The 18,397-nt window shown below is 45.5% G+C and overlaps 1 protein-coding gene across 3 annotated transcripts in view; it reads left to right on the top strand.

The window, feature by feature from the left end:
- The window catches only part of LOC107186647 (protein SCAI), a 74,810-nt gene extending 56,701 nt beyond the window's left edge, over positions 1-18,109 (top strand). The window contains exons 1-4 of one of the 3 annotated variants that reach the window (XM_015574562.1): positions 3,697-4,017; positions 7,488-8,341; positions 14,112-14,532; positions 17,672-18,109. In XM_015574562.1, the coding sequence (XP_015430048.1) occupies positions 3,824-4,017; positions 7,488-8,341; positions 14,112-14,532; positions 17,672-17,924 (1,722 nt within the window). In that variant the 5' untranslated portion in view covers positions 3,697-3,823 and the 3' untranslated portion in view covers positions 17,925-18,109. Of the gene's footprint in view, positions 1-3,696; positions 4,018-7,487; positions 8,342-14,111; positions 14,533-17,564 lie in introns of those variants that run through there. The other 2 variants (XM_015574560.1, XM_015574561.1) reach the window with 2 other exon arrangements.
- Positions 18,110-18,397: the final 288 nt, after the last annotated feature.

Consider the following 18,397-nt stretch of genomic DNA (forward strand, 5'->3'; position numbering starts at 1 on the left):
AACAACTAATAAACTCAGTCTGTAACGCGCCTTTTAATTCTTCCGTTTACTATCCCCACTAATCAGTCTACCATTCTAATAATCACCGCCGCACTAAGCTTATCATCATTGTCCTTCGATGCGTTACATACTCCCAGAATGTACTTACCCTCTTCCACGGTTATCCCCGTTCGGATTGCCGAGAAATTAGGGGAGAGAACCAACGGTGATCGTGTACGTGTCTATCTATGTATGCGTCTAGCCCCCGTGGGCCGATAGTAAAAACGGCACACGGCATCCCCGATAACAATAGGCGGGCCGAGGCGGGGTGCCGTCGTGGTCTATCTAGCCAGGCATCCGGGGGGCCAACAGCGTCGAAACGAGGCTGCTGCCGCTCGCGCGCCTCGGGAGGAATTACCATAAGCATTCATATATGCAGCGGCGCATTATACTTGCATACCCGGCATAAAGGTGGCCGGTGTCGGCGATCGTATTAGGTACCTGGGCCACAGGCGCAGGTATACAGGGTGAACCACGAATCGTGATCAGTATAGATTACTCTGTTATTAGCAGTCCAGTCGAAAATATTTTTATCAGGTATAGCATGGTTTCAAGAATGCTTTAACGTGATTATAGCACATTTCTTGTCAACTCTTTTTTTTTTCATGATTTTTCAAGGTTACCTTGAATTTTTTGCAAATACACCTATAATTTTTGTACGCCTATCTGTTAGAGGATTTCAAGACGAATTCGTTAAGCATCATAACATAACATGTGTTTGGCGTAAAAAAGTTATAGGTGTATTTTCAATAAATTGAAGGTGATCTTGAAAATTCATGAAAAAAGGAGTTGTCAAAATTTGCTATAATTACGTTAAAGCTCTCTTGAAACCAGGCTATACTTGATATAAAACAGTCCCGATCGGACTGCTAATAACAGAGTAATCTCTACTGATCACGATTCGTGGTTCACCCTGTATACGTGTATATATACATATCCTATGGACGGCTGGGCCGGCTGGGGCTAGCTGGCCGGCTATAGCTAGCCTGCTAGGGCCGCGGCTACTTACTTACGTGGTACCAGCCGCCTTCACGAGTCGCTGGCACGCGAGCCTGATTGACTTGTAGATGAGGCGACACAGTCGATATACGCCTCGGTACCTACCGTACGACTCTGAAATACCCCGTCATGGGCTAGCAATGGCCGTTCAATTGTCTCTCTATATACAGGGTGTAACAAAAATGTTGGAGGACTCGGAAATGAGAGACTCGTGAGGTGATTTGAAACAAGTTTTCCCTTAGCAAAAATGGTATCCGAGGCTTTGTTCACGAGGTATTAACGAAAAACCCCGACCAATGAGAGCGCGAGTCTGCCAGCCGAGTTCCCGCGGTAACGGTGACTACCAATCGGAACGCGCAGCTTATGTAAAATCCATTTATGTTTACACAACATAGAATTAAAATACGTAGAGAGAGAAGATGAAGAAAAATAAAGATTCGAACAAAACAATACAATACGTAACAATATAATACATAAATAGTACAGAAGAGACGATCATTATACGTTATTATTACGAATGTAATCATTTTAAGACCGTACGCAACAGACGTAATATTAAACAAGCAGCCATTAAAGGGTTAATGGGTTCAAAAAAGCATTCGACATAGCCTCTTATAAGAAAACGTATATCGTATTCGTTCTCTTCACGAGATAAAAATCGCTACAGTCGCGTCGAGAGTATCCCGTCAATGCACGCAATGGCCCATCGTTAAATCAGTTCGACATCCCCCTAAAGGTAGCAGACCCACTCGAAAGTGTTCCCGAACTTCCGTCAGCCGCGTCTTGAGCCCATCGCTAGTCATCGGGAGGGGTTCACATGGGATGGTTGCACGGTCTCCTACATCGTTCCACCCGCCTGTGAACGGTGTCCCGGTGTGTCTCTCTTTCTGGCGAACGTGGGCCCTCCTCTTCCAACGTGCGTTCCCTCGCAGCCACCGAACGTTATCTAGTTAATTAATCTACGCTGACGGCGACGGTGGCGGCCAGCAGGGCGGCAAAACTCCCACCGTTTCTGCAGCCGGTAACGAGCCACGACAACGAAAGTGTCGGCCGCGCCTCCTACCCCCTTCGTTCGTCTACCCCCTTGGATTCGCAGCCGGCCCACACCCTCCATCAACCCCTTCGACTACGAAATTTTAATTATCGAGAAGGAGAAACACGAGAGGAGGTTCGGTCGAAAAATCGGGTGAATTATCGATGATCAAGGTAATTGAGTAGACCGAGGATCTAGGTAATTTATAGATCTATACGGACATTTTGACCGTCGTGGGGGTTGTTTCATGAATGTTTATGAAAGAGTATGTTCGAAGAAATTTATCTGTAACTTCAAATCAGAGGATAACTTTCTGGCAGTGAAAAACTACATGCATTACTATGGCTGAGTCAATCGTGACCCATAATGAGATTTGATAGAGATTTATTATACAGGTTGGACCGCATCTGAATATGATCACCTAAATGTCTGCGTTACTTTTCGTTGTATGGAAAAACTGGCCAGGAAAAAGGTAGAGACGGTGGTGTACCAAAGTCCCTTATAAATGGCCGTGTATAATGCTATTTTCACCAAAAATTCTTACACATCCAGCTCTTTACACCGGTAATAGGTCAAAAATCGTGGGTCACACAGAAACCCCTCTTTCCTAGGACTAGAATCAACATACGCCCCAGTGGCGCCATCACACCCGTCTCTCACGACTTACCACACCTCATAGAAACCCTCCGAACAACCCCTAGATAACCATTCACATACCACCCTTGTTATCCTCCCTCGTCATTTACACCAGGACATTCGTTTATTGCATCTTTCGAGGCTGTAGGGGGCCAAATGTAAAATTATTCAAGTATATAATTTAAATTAAAACGAAAATATTTACTTATTTTAAACATACTTTCGACCGAGATCATGACAAAATACCTGCCTGAAATTATACAGTGATCCTTCGATAAATGCGACACGAACAACGGTATTATTCTCACGACTGGAGGCGGTTTCCCTTTGGAACCAATCAAAGCAACAATTTGAGAATTAAGGAAAAATGTTCATGGGAGGTGCTGGTGACAAATTTCTTTATTTGTTTATAACTTATTTTGAAGGGTGGACAAACGAAAATGTTGCTTAGACAAATGTGGACAAATCGTAGGCAAACGAATACTGTTGGTTTTGGGGGTGCTAACTTTACAGACCTCCCAAGAGCGGGGGTCACAGGTCAGGGCATTCAACGTATTAATAAAAGGGACTGCATTAAACGAATGTCTGCTGTACCATCCAGCACAAAATCATCGATCGCAACCGATCCATAGGGGTGTCTTGTGTACCAGCCTGTCCCATACATCGTACAGATGTCCCCTGTCGACGTTGCGACGCGCGGCATGGGTTCTCGTCGTCGGTGGCGTCATGATCGGTCTCGGTGGCGGGTACGCTGGCGCGCACGGTGCGCCCCCTGATGCGGGATGGGCAAGTATTGATTGGTCGGTCGGCGCGCGCGGTGGTCGCGGCGGCGTCGTCGTCCGTCGTCGTCGTCGTCGTCGTCGTGGTCGTGGTCGTCGTCGTCGTCGTCGTCGTCGTATCCACGGGGAAAGAGAGAGAGAGAAAGACAGAGAAGTGATCGAGCACGCGTGCAAGTAGAGAGAGGGTGGCGGTGATCGGTAGGCGCCATCACGCGGGGCCACCGCCGACCGACCCGTCGTCGTCGTCGTCGTGTTCTCTGATAATCAAGGAGGGCCGTCGTGTGCGCGTCCAGCCCGAGAGTGGCCGCTGAGCCTCGACACAAAAAATCCGGAAAAGATGGTCATGATGGCTGGCATGGACGACCACGAGCGTAAAGTCGTCCTAGAGTTCTGCCATCTGCTCGAAAAAAGTAAGCAGCTGTTCAACGGTCTACGGGATCTGCCACAGTACGGGCACAAGCAGTGGCAGGGCTACTTCGGGCGCACCTTTGACATCTACACGAAGCTCTGGAAGTTCCAGCAGCAGCACAGGTGAGCGAGTGTGTGCGCGCGCGTGTGTGTGTGTGTGGAGTTTGTGCGATGGTGAGTCATCATCGGTGGTGAGTCTACGGTGAGAACCCTCCCTCCTTATCCCCTTCTCTGTTCTTGATGGTGTGAAATCAATTCGTGATCGGGGGGTGCCACGAGGTCCATTTATCTGTCTCCTCTGTGATCCTCGTTCGATTCCGAACCGACACAAACGTGGTTACTTCTTTTCATTTTTGGATTCTTCGGTCCTCTGTTCGGTGACTACACGTTGTACTCTGTGGAAACGCATGGTCCCTTGATGCAGACACTAGGCGGGGAATCGCCCACGGAACTGGGAACCCATGACCGATCCTCTACGCGCCTTTAAGGAGGAGCACACCATGTGACGAGTGGAACACGGGGGGTTGTGGTGGTGTATTTGTGCGCGAGTGTGAACGATGTACTACTACATACGGTGAAGGGAACACAATGGTAGCTACTTGAGACAGAGACCGGCTCGAGTGATGTTTAACGGCGATATACTCTTCCGGGTGAGCGGCAGACGTGTCGGTTCGGTCGCGTACGAGGCAGTCGTATCGGTTCGGTCGCGTACGAGACAGACGTGTCGATTCGGTCGGGTACCGATCGCCTCTGGTGTCTTCTACGACCGCCTGTGTGCACAATGGGATTCTACTATCCGTTTCGTACTGCACTCTGACCACCCCCTCCCTCTCCCTCGTGCAAAACACACCGTTTCTTCCACCCCAGTGTTGCTTATAGATGGTGTGTGTTGAAAATGGGTGTATATACACACCTCGTGGGAACGGTTGTAACACGGTAGAATTGAACGGGGCTGTGCGGATTTGTAGGATCGATGTGTGCAGAGTTGGTCGCGATTCGCGGTCTTTCGGGGGAGATTTGAAAGAAGGTGTGAAGTTCGTGTGGTGATTGATAGAACGAGGATTTTACTAGTTTGTGGGGTACTTGAATGTGTGGGACGCGGGAAAATTGAAAATTTGTTGAGGATCGTTTGAAATTCTTAGTATCGTAGAGTTGTGTGTAAAAGAGGTTAACTGAGACGAAGATGAGAGGTATCTGTAGAGTTAGTAGAAAAAGTGTATTATCTTGTCAATTAACAGATCGAGGGTTTTATGAGTTTATAGTGTATTTGAGTGGTGAAATTGAGAATGTTATTGAACATTTGATATTCTTGCCTGCAGACACGAAGTTTCGTTCGGTTCTTGTCTTTGAGATTTAATTTGTAGTAGCGTGGGTTTTGGTAAACGTCTGCAGTCTATAGTTTCGTAAATAAAAAATTTCATTGGGTTACAGGTTGGGAATGGTAACAAGACGTAGGGAGTCCGTATAATGCTTTGTTCGTTTTTTCTGTTTGAGACAACTGGTTTTGCACAAGTTATTCTTTTAAATGTTTGAGGAATTTTTCATATTGTTTTCCGTTTATAGTATGGTTCTGTTGTTTGGTGTTTTTCATGACAAATTATATCCTTTCGAACTACCGAAAAATTAGAAAAAATTACCAAGTAAAATAATTCATTTCGAAACCAATTAATGTTACAAGAATATTCGAAACCAATAATTTTGTAAAATAACCAAACACAGAATTTCGAGTGGCACTAAATATTATAAGCAAGGTGTGCATATATATATATATATATATTTCCGACGCTAACTGTAACCCGTATTAACCACGGTTCTCTTCTCGATCGCGGATATTTTTAGTGAAATCGCCAGTGTATATTTTAACGGTCTGCCAATTCGACCGATCGATTTTTTTTTTTCTCGTATCACAGAGATTCTTGGGTAGGCCACGTGACCGAACCCTCGTGTAGCAGCACCGCCGAGGCGCATTGGTCCGAGCGGTTCCCTTCGGCGAACCGTATCGACGCCGCGTAATTTCACGGCGAAACCACCCCCGTAAACACGTATGTGTGAGTGTGTCGTGTGAACAGTTAACCCTAGAATTATTGCGCCTTCGACCGTCACACGGAAGTCTAATAAGTGTGGGGGCGATTTTCCTTTCCTGGAACCCATAGAGTATACCGGAGAAAATATTTTCATACTGAAACCCATTGCTGTATTATTTGTATTAGGAACAACCCAATAATATGGTACTATGAAAACATGGTGCAAAAATTGCGACAGCACTCCTAAACCACAAGGTTTCCGTATATGTAGTATCACTTAATAAACTTTGACAATCTTCGTGGAGCACGAATGATTCCATCACACTGGTTTTAATTAACGTAAACGGAGAATTTTCTTTGTATACTTAATAATTAGTTTCGCTTAATTCGGTTTTGATACAATATGGAAAGAATGAATCGTGTTATTGAAAGGTTGAATGTACCATTATTACATTAACACGAGCTGTACAATTTCTGATTTCATCATTAATTACAATTCACCGTTTTATCGGACGTATCGGAATATCATTCCATGCATACGTATGTGTAATTTTATTAATGGGTCACGATTGACTCAGCCACCGGAGTTGCCGGAATATCATTCTATACTTATGTGTAAAATTTTTGCTTATGACGGTCCGATCACAGTAACCAACACAATCTTCCCAGTTTCCGTGTTCCGGACAAGCGTGGCTGTAAAAAGCAAAAAGTGGGAGGAGCCTAGACCGGTGGAGGAAGCACATCGCTGCCCACCGAGCGTCTTTTATTTATCCATTCGATTCCGTAATCTTCGAAACCCCTTTGTCCCTATTCCCTTTGATCGTAAAGTGGCGTCGGTCGAGGGAGGGGGTGGATAACTCGACAAAGAGTCGATTGTCTGTTGTTCAGCTATTCACGCCAGGACGGGCGTCGCCCAGCGTAGAACGGGCGCGGGCGTCCGTCTGTTAATAAATATATCGAGGACGGCGACGGCTCTTTCAGTATCGCGGTCTCTCTCTCTTTCTATCCACGCCCCGTCAAAACAATGCGAAGGAAAAAGTTTTTCGTGCGCGCGGGACCGTTTCAAAAGTATCGTCCGTCACCGGGATCACGGTTGTCCCTTTTATTGCGTCGACGTTGTCGCGGCGGGACAACAGCGTCGCTCCTCCCCTCGCGCCTTTGTTCCCCGCCCCTTTCGCGATTTCTTCTATCCACACGCGACGTATTCCGCGAGCGTTCGCACGTTTACGCGCGAGTGAAAATCACGTAGAAACGTTAAACGTTTTTCATGATAAAATCCAGGACGAATGGTCACCCTATTGTTGCACCATTAAATTTTTCTTAAAAACATTCTTTTCTATGTTTTATACTTCCAGAGTTGCATGCGAAAAAGTGCGAGTGCCTACTCCCTTGTTCTTTAAACAGCAATTGGTCACGAATTAAGTAGAAAGTTATCTCTGTCCAGAATCACTCTAAAAACCCACAAAAGTTTCCAATCCGCGAGTCGCGGCGTTGTTATCCCCTTCCTTCTTTTACCTACCACGGCCGTCACGCAACGCAACTAAATCCATCGTCCCCGATATTTTCCAGGACGATACTAGACACGAAGTACGGCCTGAAGAGGTGGCAGATCGGCGAGATCGCGAGCAAGATCGGCCAGCTCTACTACCATTATTACCTCCGTACCAGCGAGACCAGCTACCTGCACGAGGCCTATTCGTTCTACGCGGCGATACGGGGTCGCGCGTACTACAGCCGGGCCGCGAAGGAGGACAGGAGCGATCTAATGGTGAAGAAGCTCAGGTACTACGCCCGTTTCATCGTGGTCTGCCTTCTGTTGAACCGTATGAAGCTGGTCCGCGAGCTGGTCCAAGAGTTCGACGCCCAGATCGCCGATTACACGAGCACATACGAGCCGGACGATCAGCTCGAATGGAATCTGGTGCTGGACGAGATCAAGGCGTTCGTGAAGGCCGAGACCGCGTTGGGTGTGGTGCACACGGACTCCTCGAACCCCGTGATACTCACGCACAGGCTCGGACCGCAGACCTCGCCGCCCGTCGAACGTACGCCACCGATGTGCCTATCGCTGCAGGAGATCCTGATCGTCGGTAATTGCGCCGATCAGGTGAAGTTCAGCGAGTTGTCGATGGACATGTTCAGGATGCTGCAGACCTTCGAGAGGGAGCCACGCGACGATCCGAATCATCTGCACGACGCATCGCCCGCTGGACGGATGCCGTTCAGGCCGGGACCTTATCCTGGAGCGGAGAACGGCGCGCCTAGACGCGACAATCCGCACAAGTACCTGCTGTACAAGCCGACCTACAGTCAGGTACAGGTGTTCCTGGCGAGCGGTTTCAAGGAGCTGCCCGCGAACGGGGCGTTGCTGTTGTACCTGTCCGCGGACGGATGCTTCTCCACCGTTAAACACCCGGAGGAACGTGAGTGTGTTTGTCCCCAGCCTTTCTTTTTTCTGATCTTTTAACACACATTAGTCTCGCGCCCACTTGGGAGCTATACAGGGTATTACAAAATAGTCTCGATTCGCGGGAATGAGGGGTTCCTGGGATGATATGAAACAACTTTTTACTTGCAAGGGCACGGAATTAATTCGGAAAAAAATTCATTTTTTAATAATGACAATTGTACACAATTTCCTTTTTCGCGATTTTCTCCGTGATGGGCAAGCAGTGGTAGAATACCCCTTAAGGGAAGATTTATTGACAAATTAAAGGATTTGATTTGGTTAGGAAAGTGGCAATTGAATCAATTTTTTTATTTGTTCATTTAATAATTAATTTTTTCATGAAAACACGATTTTAAAAATTCACCTATTTAATTCGTGTAAGATCGTATCTTTGATCGGCGATATAATGGAAAGATAGAGGACGCCGATAGAAATACGATATATCGACAGTTTCCAACAAGTAGTATAAGTACGCAATGATCAGACACGCTATCCCGTTGCGGTTCAGTGGCGGCACGTGCTAAATTGGATTTTCTCGTAAACAAAGCCTCGTATAAAGAAATTCATTCAACAACTCGGATTCGTTCAATCGAACGGCTGCTTTCACTATTTTTATCACGATTCGCGAGACACCATGTATGTTCCCCTTCAGGCGTGCTAGATTCTGTTGGTTCTTAATCTGACGTTTATTCTTTCGCATCTTATTTATCGGCGGATGATTAAAAAATTTCGTCGTGTAAATTGTCGTCTAATCGTTAAGCTCAAATTATCGAAATCTAATCGTTGTTCAATAAAGATATCTACAGGATGTGCAGAATAAGGTGGAAGACAAAGAAAAAAAAGATTTTCCACGCAAATCATCGTAGACTAATTGAAATGATTCCCCTAAATCGTTCAGTTTCTTCAGAACTCCGCTCGTCTAACGGTACACTCAACGCACAAAAGAACTCTCCATTCCAATCGGCTAGTCCGCGCACAACACTTATCGTGAACCCACGCGAGCAGTTATCGAGACCCCACGCCATCACCCACTAGGGATCAAAGCCACCGAACGTTCTTTCACCATGAATGTTCTGTCGGCCGAGAGAATGGCTCGATATAAAAATAAACGAACGATTTTCAATTGGGGGTTGGAGGAGGTACGTCGATCGGCCGAAAATTACTTATCGCGACAGAGGGGGCAGCACACGGTTTAAAGCGAATCACTCGCTCGACGGAGCCGAAGGTGAACGCGTGTCGGTGTTTTCGGTCAGTTTCCTCGACCGTGGGAAGAAGGGAAGGGGTGGGGGTAATCCGTCGATGCTGCTTTTGCTCGTCGATCGAGGGGAACGGGTTTTCCGTGTTCTCTGGATCGGAACAGCCGTCAGCAGATAAGCCGTGTTCTAACGGTGTTACACGGGGGCTACCCGGTCTACCAACGATCGCGTATACTATATCCGTGAACGTCCGCGGAACGGGTTACCCAAAGGCGCTAATTGGATTACGCGAGTCGGACTATCGCCTTTCACCGATTCCTAGGCGGCTACGAGGCTTCGTCGACGAACTGAAGACTTCTCGTCGAGCCCCCAGTCTCCCTTGCTGTCGCCCCACGGATACGATTATGTAAACGCGCCCGAAAACCGACAACTGCGTTTCGTGGTTTGACAGGCTAATTGTTCGTATTCCGTTTCCTACTCGTGGACGTTTATTTAACCTCAAACTGGTGAGCTTGTGGTCCGTCGCGATTCGATTCATCTGCTCGTATAGAGGTGATTCGTGATTTCTTGACTTCTAGGTTAGGTTTCTTAGGAACGAAGAAACTAAGATTCCCAGGTCATTTTAGAAAGAGATCGATAAGGTTGTGATCCTTACGATCCAATTCTTTTACTAGAATAGACGATTTTTTATTGCTTGGATTTTAGGTTAGGTTTCTGCGAAACGAAGGAACTAGGCTTCCCAAGTCATTTTAATGGAATATCGAGGCTGATAACTGTCTAACAAGAATTAAAGTGTAAATTTCAACTGTTAAGAAGCTCTAACGGTAACATTATTAATTATTTAAAACATATCCTCACGAACGGTTCAGTGACACCGAACCGTCAGAAATATTCATGTTCTCCTTCGTTAAATCCGCTACAAGTCGGATTGGTTAAATGCTCGTCACTGATTCCCCGCGAGCACTTAACGAAACCCCACAGTCACGGTATTTACCGAACTATACTAACGATTACACGAAATGCTTTCGTTACACGTTATTGTTATTATCAATATACCAGCTGTGTCTAAATTCATTTAACAACCAGAAACTTTTCGACGAACCTTGACCTCGATATGGAAACAATTACGTGAAATTATCACGGGTTCTAAAAATAATTTCGTTAAGGGGAACAGTTCAGTTCTGACGAAACGTTAGAAAGGAAACACCTGGCTCCTTAATTGGCGCCACTGGAAAGATCGCTGTTTCGAGGCAAGAAGCACCAAGGCGGTACCCACTGTCTTTTTTTCTTTTTTCTCTCTCTTCGCCCTCTTTAATTAGCGGCCATCCTCGTGCAACTTTCATGCGGATTGAAACGAAGACATCTCGAGGTTGACCTCGCGGGGAACCACGGCTGGCGTGGCCGTGACCCTTTATCCGTCACGGTCGCTGAATTAACCCGAACGGCGAAATCCAGGTCGTTTAAATGGTTTCCTAATGTTCCACGTGTCTCGATAACCGGACCGACACCTCCCCACGACTGATCTCTGATTACTGCCAGCTCCACCTATGCGACATTTATTCGATATACTTTCGAAGTTACGGAACGGTTAATTCGTGCCGCTGGACGTCGTAAGTGGGTCAGTTGCTAGCGGCACGAATCATTCGAGCGATACAGGCTGTTTCAAAATGCATATAACGTGTACGCGTGAGATCTGATTTTAGAAATTAATTTCAAACTCGATATACCACACGAAACAAGTGTGATGGGAAAAGGTGTCGGATTCTCTGCTTAGAACGATCACGTGTTTCTCTCCGCCATTTTGTTCGTCGCGTTGGTAGCTTCCGAGAAGAGGATGAAATTCGAACGAGTGTTTCTTTCAAGGGACAAGGCTCAAATTATGGGAGTTGAGTGTTACAATTACTTTGAACATTAGAATTCTCTTAGCCAGCCGTGTTTCAATTTAAAAAAAAACGAATACTAACATAAAAATTAGAAAAATATGAAAAATTCAATATCCCAGTATCCTAGTATTCTTAAGTCCTAGTATTAGTAACTTCGCATAGTACGAAGTATTTGAATATTTTCATATTCGAGCAATAGAAGTGTCGATAAATTCGATCACTTTGAATAATCGAATAGCACGAAGCATTTGATTACTTGAATACCTACTCCGAATAATCCAAATATTTCGAATACTTCGAATATTCGAGGGTTCGAATCATTCACATATTCGTAACATCCCTAATATTAACACACCAGGTTCTTCGCGATTTCGGTACGTTCGACCTTGTCGCTAATTCTTTTGCCGCAACGTACAGAGAGGAAAAGAGAGGGAGGTACGTTTCCGAAAGGGGAGGTTAGAAAGAAACAAAATAAAATGGTGGGGGATGGATTTTGTCCGGGTTCCGAAGGTCTCGGTGGCCGTTGAAAAATTCACACCGACACGACCACGAAAATGAGCGTTTCGCGACCGCTATTCAACGGCTTTGGCTGGGCGAGGTTACAACCCGGGGAAAAACGGTCTTTCAAACGAAAGTAGAGTGGTGCATCCGTGTCAAGGTCATACCGCGACAGAGATTCCGACGTGCCGGCGGATTGCTAAGTTCGGAATCGATATCGAAACACGACTGGAGGGTTGGAAAGGCGTCAATATCATTGTGGCCAGGTGTCTAACGACACGTTTTCCCGTTTCCGATCGTTGTCTGGCCTCGGTTACCGCCGTCGAACCAGACAATGACTGTCGTTGATCGCGAGAACGCAATGGAAATCTCCACTCGAGGCGCGTCTGGGGCTTAAGAAGGATCGACTGGTGGATCGTTGCGGGTGAAAAAAAATAGATTTATTGGTTTTTTCCCTTTTTGAGTGAATTTCATTCGCAGAAATTGCGGTTGGTTACACATTTATCTTTTCTGTTAACCTTCGGACAGTGGACTGTGAAATACTTGGCGTAACATTACTGTCTTATTTATTTTTATTTATTTTATGCAGAGAATACATTACGTATTTACGTATTACGTAATAAATACTAAGTGTTAATAATAACCATTTTTGTATCTGTACAATCTGTACACAATGCTTTTGGCTGTACATTCTGACTGTGACATTATTCGAATAATTAAGTTCAATTTACAAACAAACAAAAAATCATATTTCAAACTGTACCATGATTTCTGATTCACTCTGTACGTGGAAATTCAGTCGAACTCGCCGCGTAACACTTCGCCCCGGTTCCCTTGTAAGTGGATTAACGTTTCAGTAGAATAGACCGCCAATGGTCAGACACGGGAGACTGGCCGAAAAAATGGCAGGATTAAAACTCCGATGGCTGAATTCATTACAACGCATAAAAGATAAGGGACCTGATTGTTCGTTTCCCTTTTTTCCGAATAAACGTGTGAGAATTGCAATTGCAAGATAATGATAATAACTCGACTTTATTCGCTTGTAATAATACTTTACTTTTAACCCTTTAACGTCCAGACCTTTAAATCGTTATTTCAAAATTATCGATAAAATATCGATATTAAACCGACCTGTTTTTTTTTTCATTTTTTTTATGTTGCACCTGGGCGTTAAAGAGTTAACTTGGCAGAATTGCTACGAAGAGAAATAGACGTTTGTTCAGTGCCCAATTCGAAATAATTGACGATAAGAATTATATGTATATTTACACGATATTCACCTGTTACTTTCATTTCGGATCGAATGGACGCATATATCCGAGAAACTTCAATCGCATTGGCCGTTTGAATATTCGAATGGATATAATAATAATAACACTTATTTATTTATAAACGGGTTATGAACCCTTTGGTACAATATACAAGTATATGGAAGTCTAGAGAAGAAACGAAAAGTTTTAGATACACAATGATGCGTAATGATGTACCAGAGTTTACAAAGATATTCAGGAACATAGATCGTTGTATCGTTTGAGATTCGTCGCGTCCAGTTTGACGAGAAATGATTTCTCGAAGGATGCCACGAATGATTTACCATGGCGCTCCAATTTGGTAGGCGCCTCCTCATTGTTCCGTGGAAACGCGAAGCCCGGCTTTCTGCTCGTTCGAGCATAAAGTCGATGCAACCGATCGTCGCTATTTATAGAAAAAATGGAGCTAATTGGCGGTTCTGTTGTATGCTCCCATCTTTCCTTAATTCGTAACTGTTTCTCGAAATATTATAGGGTGAGCTATTCAAGGTTATCTATGTTTTTTTTTAACAGACTTACATATTTTTATCAGCGTTGTGTAATATTTCAGATCAAGACCTATCTAGTGACCTTCATGTGACCTTGTGCAAAATTCAATTTTTTCTCTTCTAGGGTATAGCAAGAGTCACTTTCCGTGCAGAGGGGAGGAGCAAGTGCGCCCCCAGCTCCCCCTTGGCTACGCCCATGAAAGTGACCCATCTCAAATTTTTTCCAGGACTCGAATTTTCTGCGTGTCCTCTACAAAAGTTTCTTCTTTTCACATTTAGGGGGCGGGGCATACTCCCCCTCCCCCTGGCTACGCCCATGTCTCTGCTACCACACTGATGAACCGGTTTTTGGGTGGGTTGTTCCAGTGGGTTACGACCTGGGCGGCGTGTCGACGTGCAGCAAGAGGGACCCGGAGCACGGGAAGAGGCCGACAGGTGGGAAGGAGCCTCACTGCCTCTACCCGGGCGACCTCTATCCGTTCACCAGAAAACCGTTGTTCGTGGTCGTCGACTCGGACAACAGCTTCGTGTTCCAACAGATACCCCGTTACTTCGGGCAGCCGTTGATGGTGCTGATGTCACCGCAGGACACGCCACAGACCCTGCGGGACCTGCGGCACGGCGGCAGCCTGTTCACCCTGTTCCTCCACGCCCCACTCGCCGCCTTTTGCCTTATATGCAACATCGGTAGCCTGGCCGTGCACCACTGGGAGCGGTGCCAGCGTTACATCGAGCGATTCCTCATCGAGGCGTGTCAGCTCGTCACCCGCTCCAGATGCGGTAAGGGATTTTCCAGGACACCCCTACCTAATTTTCCTCTTGTGTCCCTGTTGTGCGTCGCACAAAATCCTACACTCGTTCGTCTTCTTACCCCATTTCCCTTTAGCGGCTCGGAATAAAGGTAGACTTAGGAATTTTTTTTTGTTATAGAAAGCAAGGAAGATATGATAAAAAATATTTCCTGGCCTTTATTTATTATACATTTCGGAAAATAAAAAAAATGTTTCGATATTTTTGGATTGTAGGTGACGCGCTAATCGTATTGGTTCAAAATTCTATTGTATATAAACGTTGCCCGTCATACCTTCTTTGCATTCTTTAAAAAAGATTCCTAAGTGGCACCTTTTTTCGGGCAGCGAGGCGGGCAGTTCTAGGAACGGGTAATTATCGAGAGCCAATAGTATCCTTACAACTCGATCGACAGATGTCGTTCAAACAACTCGTGCGGTCCATTTAGTATATCATACTAAAGAAACTACTTCAATTTTAAAATCCCTCGTTAACTGCGCGTTCCAGATTTCTTGCCGCAGCATTGTCGCGACTTCAGATGATATTAGACAATTGTATTTTGGGTGAGTCGTATAAAACATCTGGCAACTCTGCCCTAAAGATCCAAGGTGGACAACGTTGCCCCAGGATTTTTGGATAGGTCGCGATACTGTGTCTTCTAATTGGATCGTCGAGTCCAAGTGGGTGACGCCTAGAGGATATCGGACAACGGGACACTCGTCACGGGTGAAACTTTCTTGGCTCCGGTATGCTGATTTCGCGGGAGGGGGGAGGGGTGGTGTCGGTCCAGTTGGAACCGTTCTTCGGGATCGTTGCGTTCGTATTGATCCCGAGTGTTGGGAACTGTAACCTCTGAAGTGCATTCGATTCGACGGAGGAAAAAAATACTCTCGTGTTCCTATGGTCGGGTCGTCGACGACCCATCGACGAACTGTTTATACAGGGTGAGTCATCTTTAGAGGACTTTTGATGAGGAGCCTTCGAACACTCATCGATGATTTACTGTATTTCTCCTTGTCCAGGGTGGAAGAATCACCGTGTACGTTGTTTCGTTTCGTGTAACACCGTTAAAAGGGACTTATGATTGCGTCACGACGGGAGATAAACAGAGTCTGGCCTAGATCCCAGCTCCGTGTTTATCGCTGAACTGGCAATCTCGTCTCGTAGGGCGCGTGATCTAGGGTCGGCCACAAAGGGGCTCCCTATTGTTCCCTCCGCGCGACAGCGATATGTCGTACGAGTTTTGAACATACTAGAGTGGAGGGGAGGGGGGTGACTCCCTTTGTCGAGTGTCTGATAGCAGGGGGCACCGCCCCCTCGACGTAAGGTAACGCTTCGCGCGATACGTTTCTCAAGAAACTTTCGCCGAATCGATCGGGAGGGGCTGGAACACCCAACCGGCTAACCGATACGATAATTCGCGTTGAAAAGTTCGCGACGACAGGTCCCCTCCGCGTGTGGGACGGTGGCAGACACACGTGGTGGTGTACAAATTAATCTAACGCCGATATTGTACAGGCTGTTGAAGTAGAAGACCTACAACTACCCTCCTTCGTTCAATTGTCCTAACTAATATAGTCAGACAACTGAGAGAAATTAGGTTTTATCATTTTCTTTGTGTCGTCCTTGTCCATTGTAAGCTCTTTTAATATAGGAAACGGTTTAAATCGTATTTATTTTATTATTTTTTTACACGTATCTGGAACATAAATAATTGAGGCATAAACTAAGGACTAAGTTACTAGATGTTGCATAGAATAATAGAATCATACAAAGGAGTTACGCTAGTTTCTAGAGCCCTGAACAGCACGTAGGCCATTCTAGCTTCGATTAAAAGAGTGAAACGCATATAGGGTTCGAAATATTTTTAAAAATCTTAAAAAACGGTTATCTGTTAGATTGGACATTTTAAGTAAGGAGGGCAGTAAAAGAGAACTTCGCTACTCCGAAAATTCCAATTTTTCATTTTTACGCATATTCGGTTTTTTAGAGTGAAACTATTAAACGGGGCGAACAAATCTGTTCGATTTTTCGATTTTCTTGTATTCTGTCGACGACAATCGGAAACGTCAGCCGGGTGTTCCCGATGATGATTCTTCGTTGGACGTTCGCGGATTGCAAACTGGCGCGTTTATGCGACGGGATTTCCACCGACGACGCCTCTCCGAATCTGGAGCAAGGGTTATCAACGCTTACGTAATCTCTGGGAGATGTTGGCTAACCCTTTCGTTGGAACATCCATGCCCAGACTTTAGAATTTATCCACGTCCCGAATGATATATTCAACGTGTAGAAGTTTTCTGGAAAACAAGAAATCTACGTTGGCAGAAAATTCTAAAAAATGACGAACTTCTCAGCAGCATATGATAGTATTCTGTCATTTTTTGAGGGAACAGTACATTCACCGCGACACCATTTTGTCAACCTGTGTGCCTGTGAAAAGAGTTCTCACAAATCACCGAAAACAATCGAATAACTCACAACAAAAACAAACCTTGTCGAATTTGTTCTTTCTTTTCTAAGAAACCAAAAAAATTCCCCGATATCGTTAAGAATCTTAAGAATCGATCAATCGTCTTATCCGAATATATCAGAACATGGTTCCTTTTTTGATACTGAAATCTGTTCTTATCCCCAAAAATCGAAACATTTAACAAGGGTTGTTTTTGTTAAAGACTCCTCGATGAACGTAATTTCTTGTATCTATATCCTATTGTCGCGACATTGCGTAGTTTAAAAAACTCCCGACCATCTACCACCAACTGTAATAGCGGCTGATGTGTTACCGATACGAACCTTCTCAGCCGATAACACATCGCCACCACTGAATAAGTTTCCACACCCCTAAAAGGCGAGTGGGCACGAACTAAACATACCGTTACTCTCGTCTTGAATGATTCTATAAATCCACAAAGTTTCATTCCATTCCACCAGTCAGCGTTTCCCAGTGTTTCCTTGCAAGAGCGCCATTCCTAACCTCAAAAACACCGTCGACTGATCCAAGATCCGTAATGGTCCCTGTTGTCGCAGAGACCAGCGTGTTGCAGTTCTTCGGCGACGATTTCCTACGGCTGTTGCTGGTCCGTTACGTGTTCTGCGACGTAGTGCTGAACCTCCATCGGGCGTTCCGGGGCCGACAGCAAAGGCCCCGTTGCCATCCACCGTTGCCGGACGCGGAGGTGCTCGAGCATCCGAATCTCCATCATCTGGTGCTCGATCTCGCCGCCTGTCTCGACTGTCGCGGCCACTTTCTCGACAGCAACGAGCTCGCCTGACCCCGGCATCTACCGTGCCCGGCCCCCGAGTCGACGTCCCTGTTGCCGCCGTACAGCCACGACTACGATTACGATTACTGTAACTATAGTTGCAAAAATAAAATCGTTACACTGAGACCTCATTAAAACAGAACCGCAAAGTCTAACGGCAAGTAATCGCGTGCTCGATATTTAAGAGAAAAAAAAAGAGAGAGAGAGAGAGAGAGAGAGAGAGAGAGTGAGAGAGAGAGAAAGAAGAAAATGGAAAAAAACGAAAAACCGTCGCTCGATTCAATACAGAACATACAGACAGACATACACACAGACACACATACACCGGGTGTGTGACGAGCGATCCGTGATATCGACCCGGAATTACGATACTATACGAAACGATTCGTCCGTTTCGGGAGATTGTTCGATGGGACGAGTGACCATAACCTCTCGATGACATTGTACATAATCGTTACAAATATGTAATAACGTTTTAAATGCATTTTGGCTTAACGAAGATATACAACTGTTTTTTCCGTGATCGATTACCACTTGAGAAGTAAACGGATTAAGGGTGAAGACGGTTATCCAAGTGGACACGTAGCTTTAAGCACG

Source organism: Dufourea novaeangliae, unplaced genomic scaffold (assembly GCF_001272555.1).
Source record: "Dufourea novaeangliae isolate 0120121106 unplaced genomic scaffold, ASM127255v1 scaffold65, whole genome shotgun sequence".
Lineage (NCBI taxonomy): Eukaryota > Metazoa > Arthropoda > Insecta > Hymenoptera > Halictidae > Dufourea > Dufourea novaeangliae.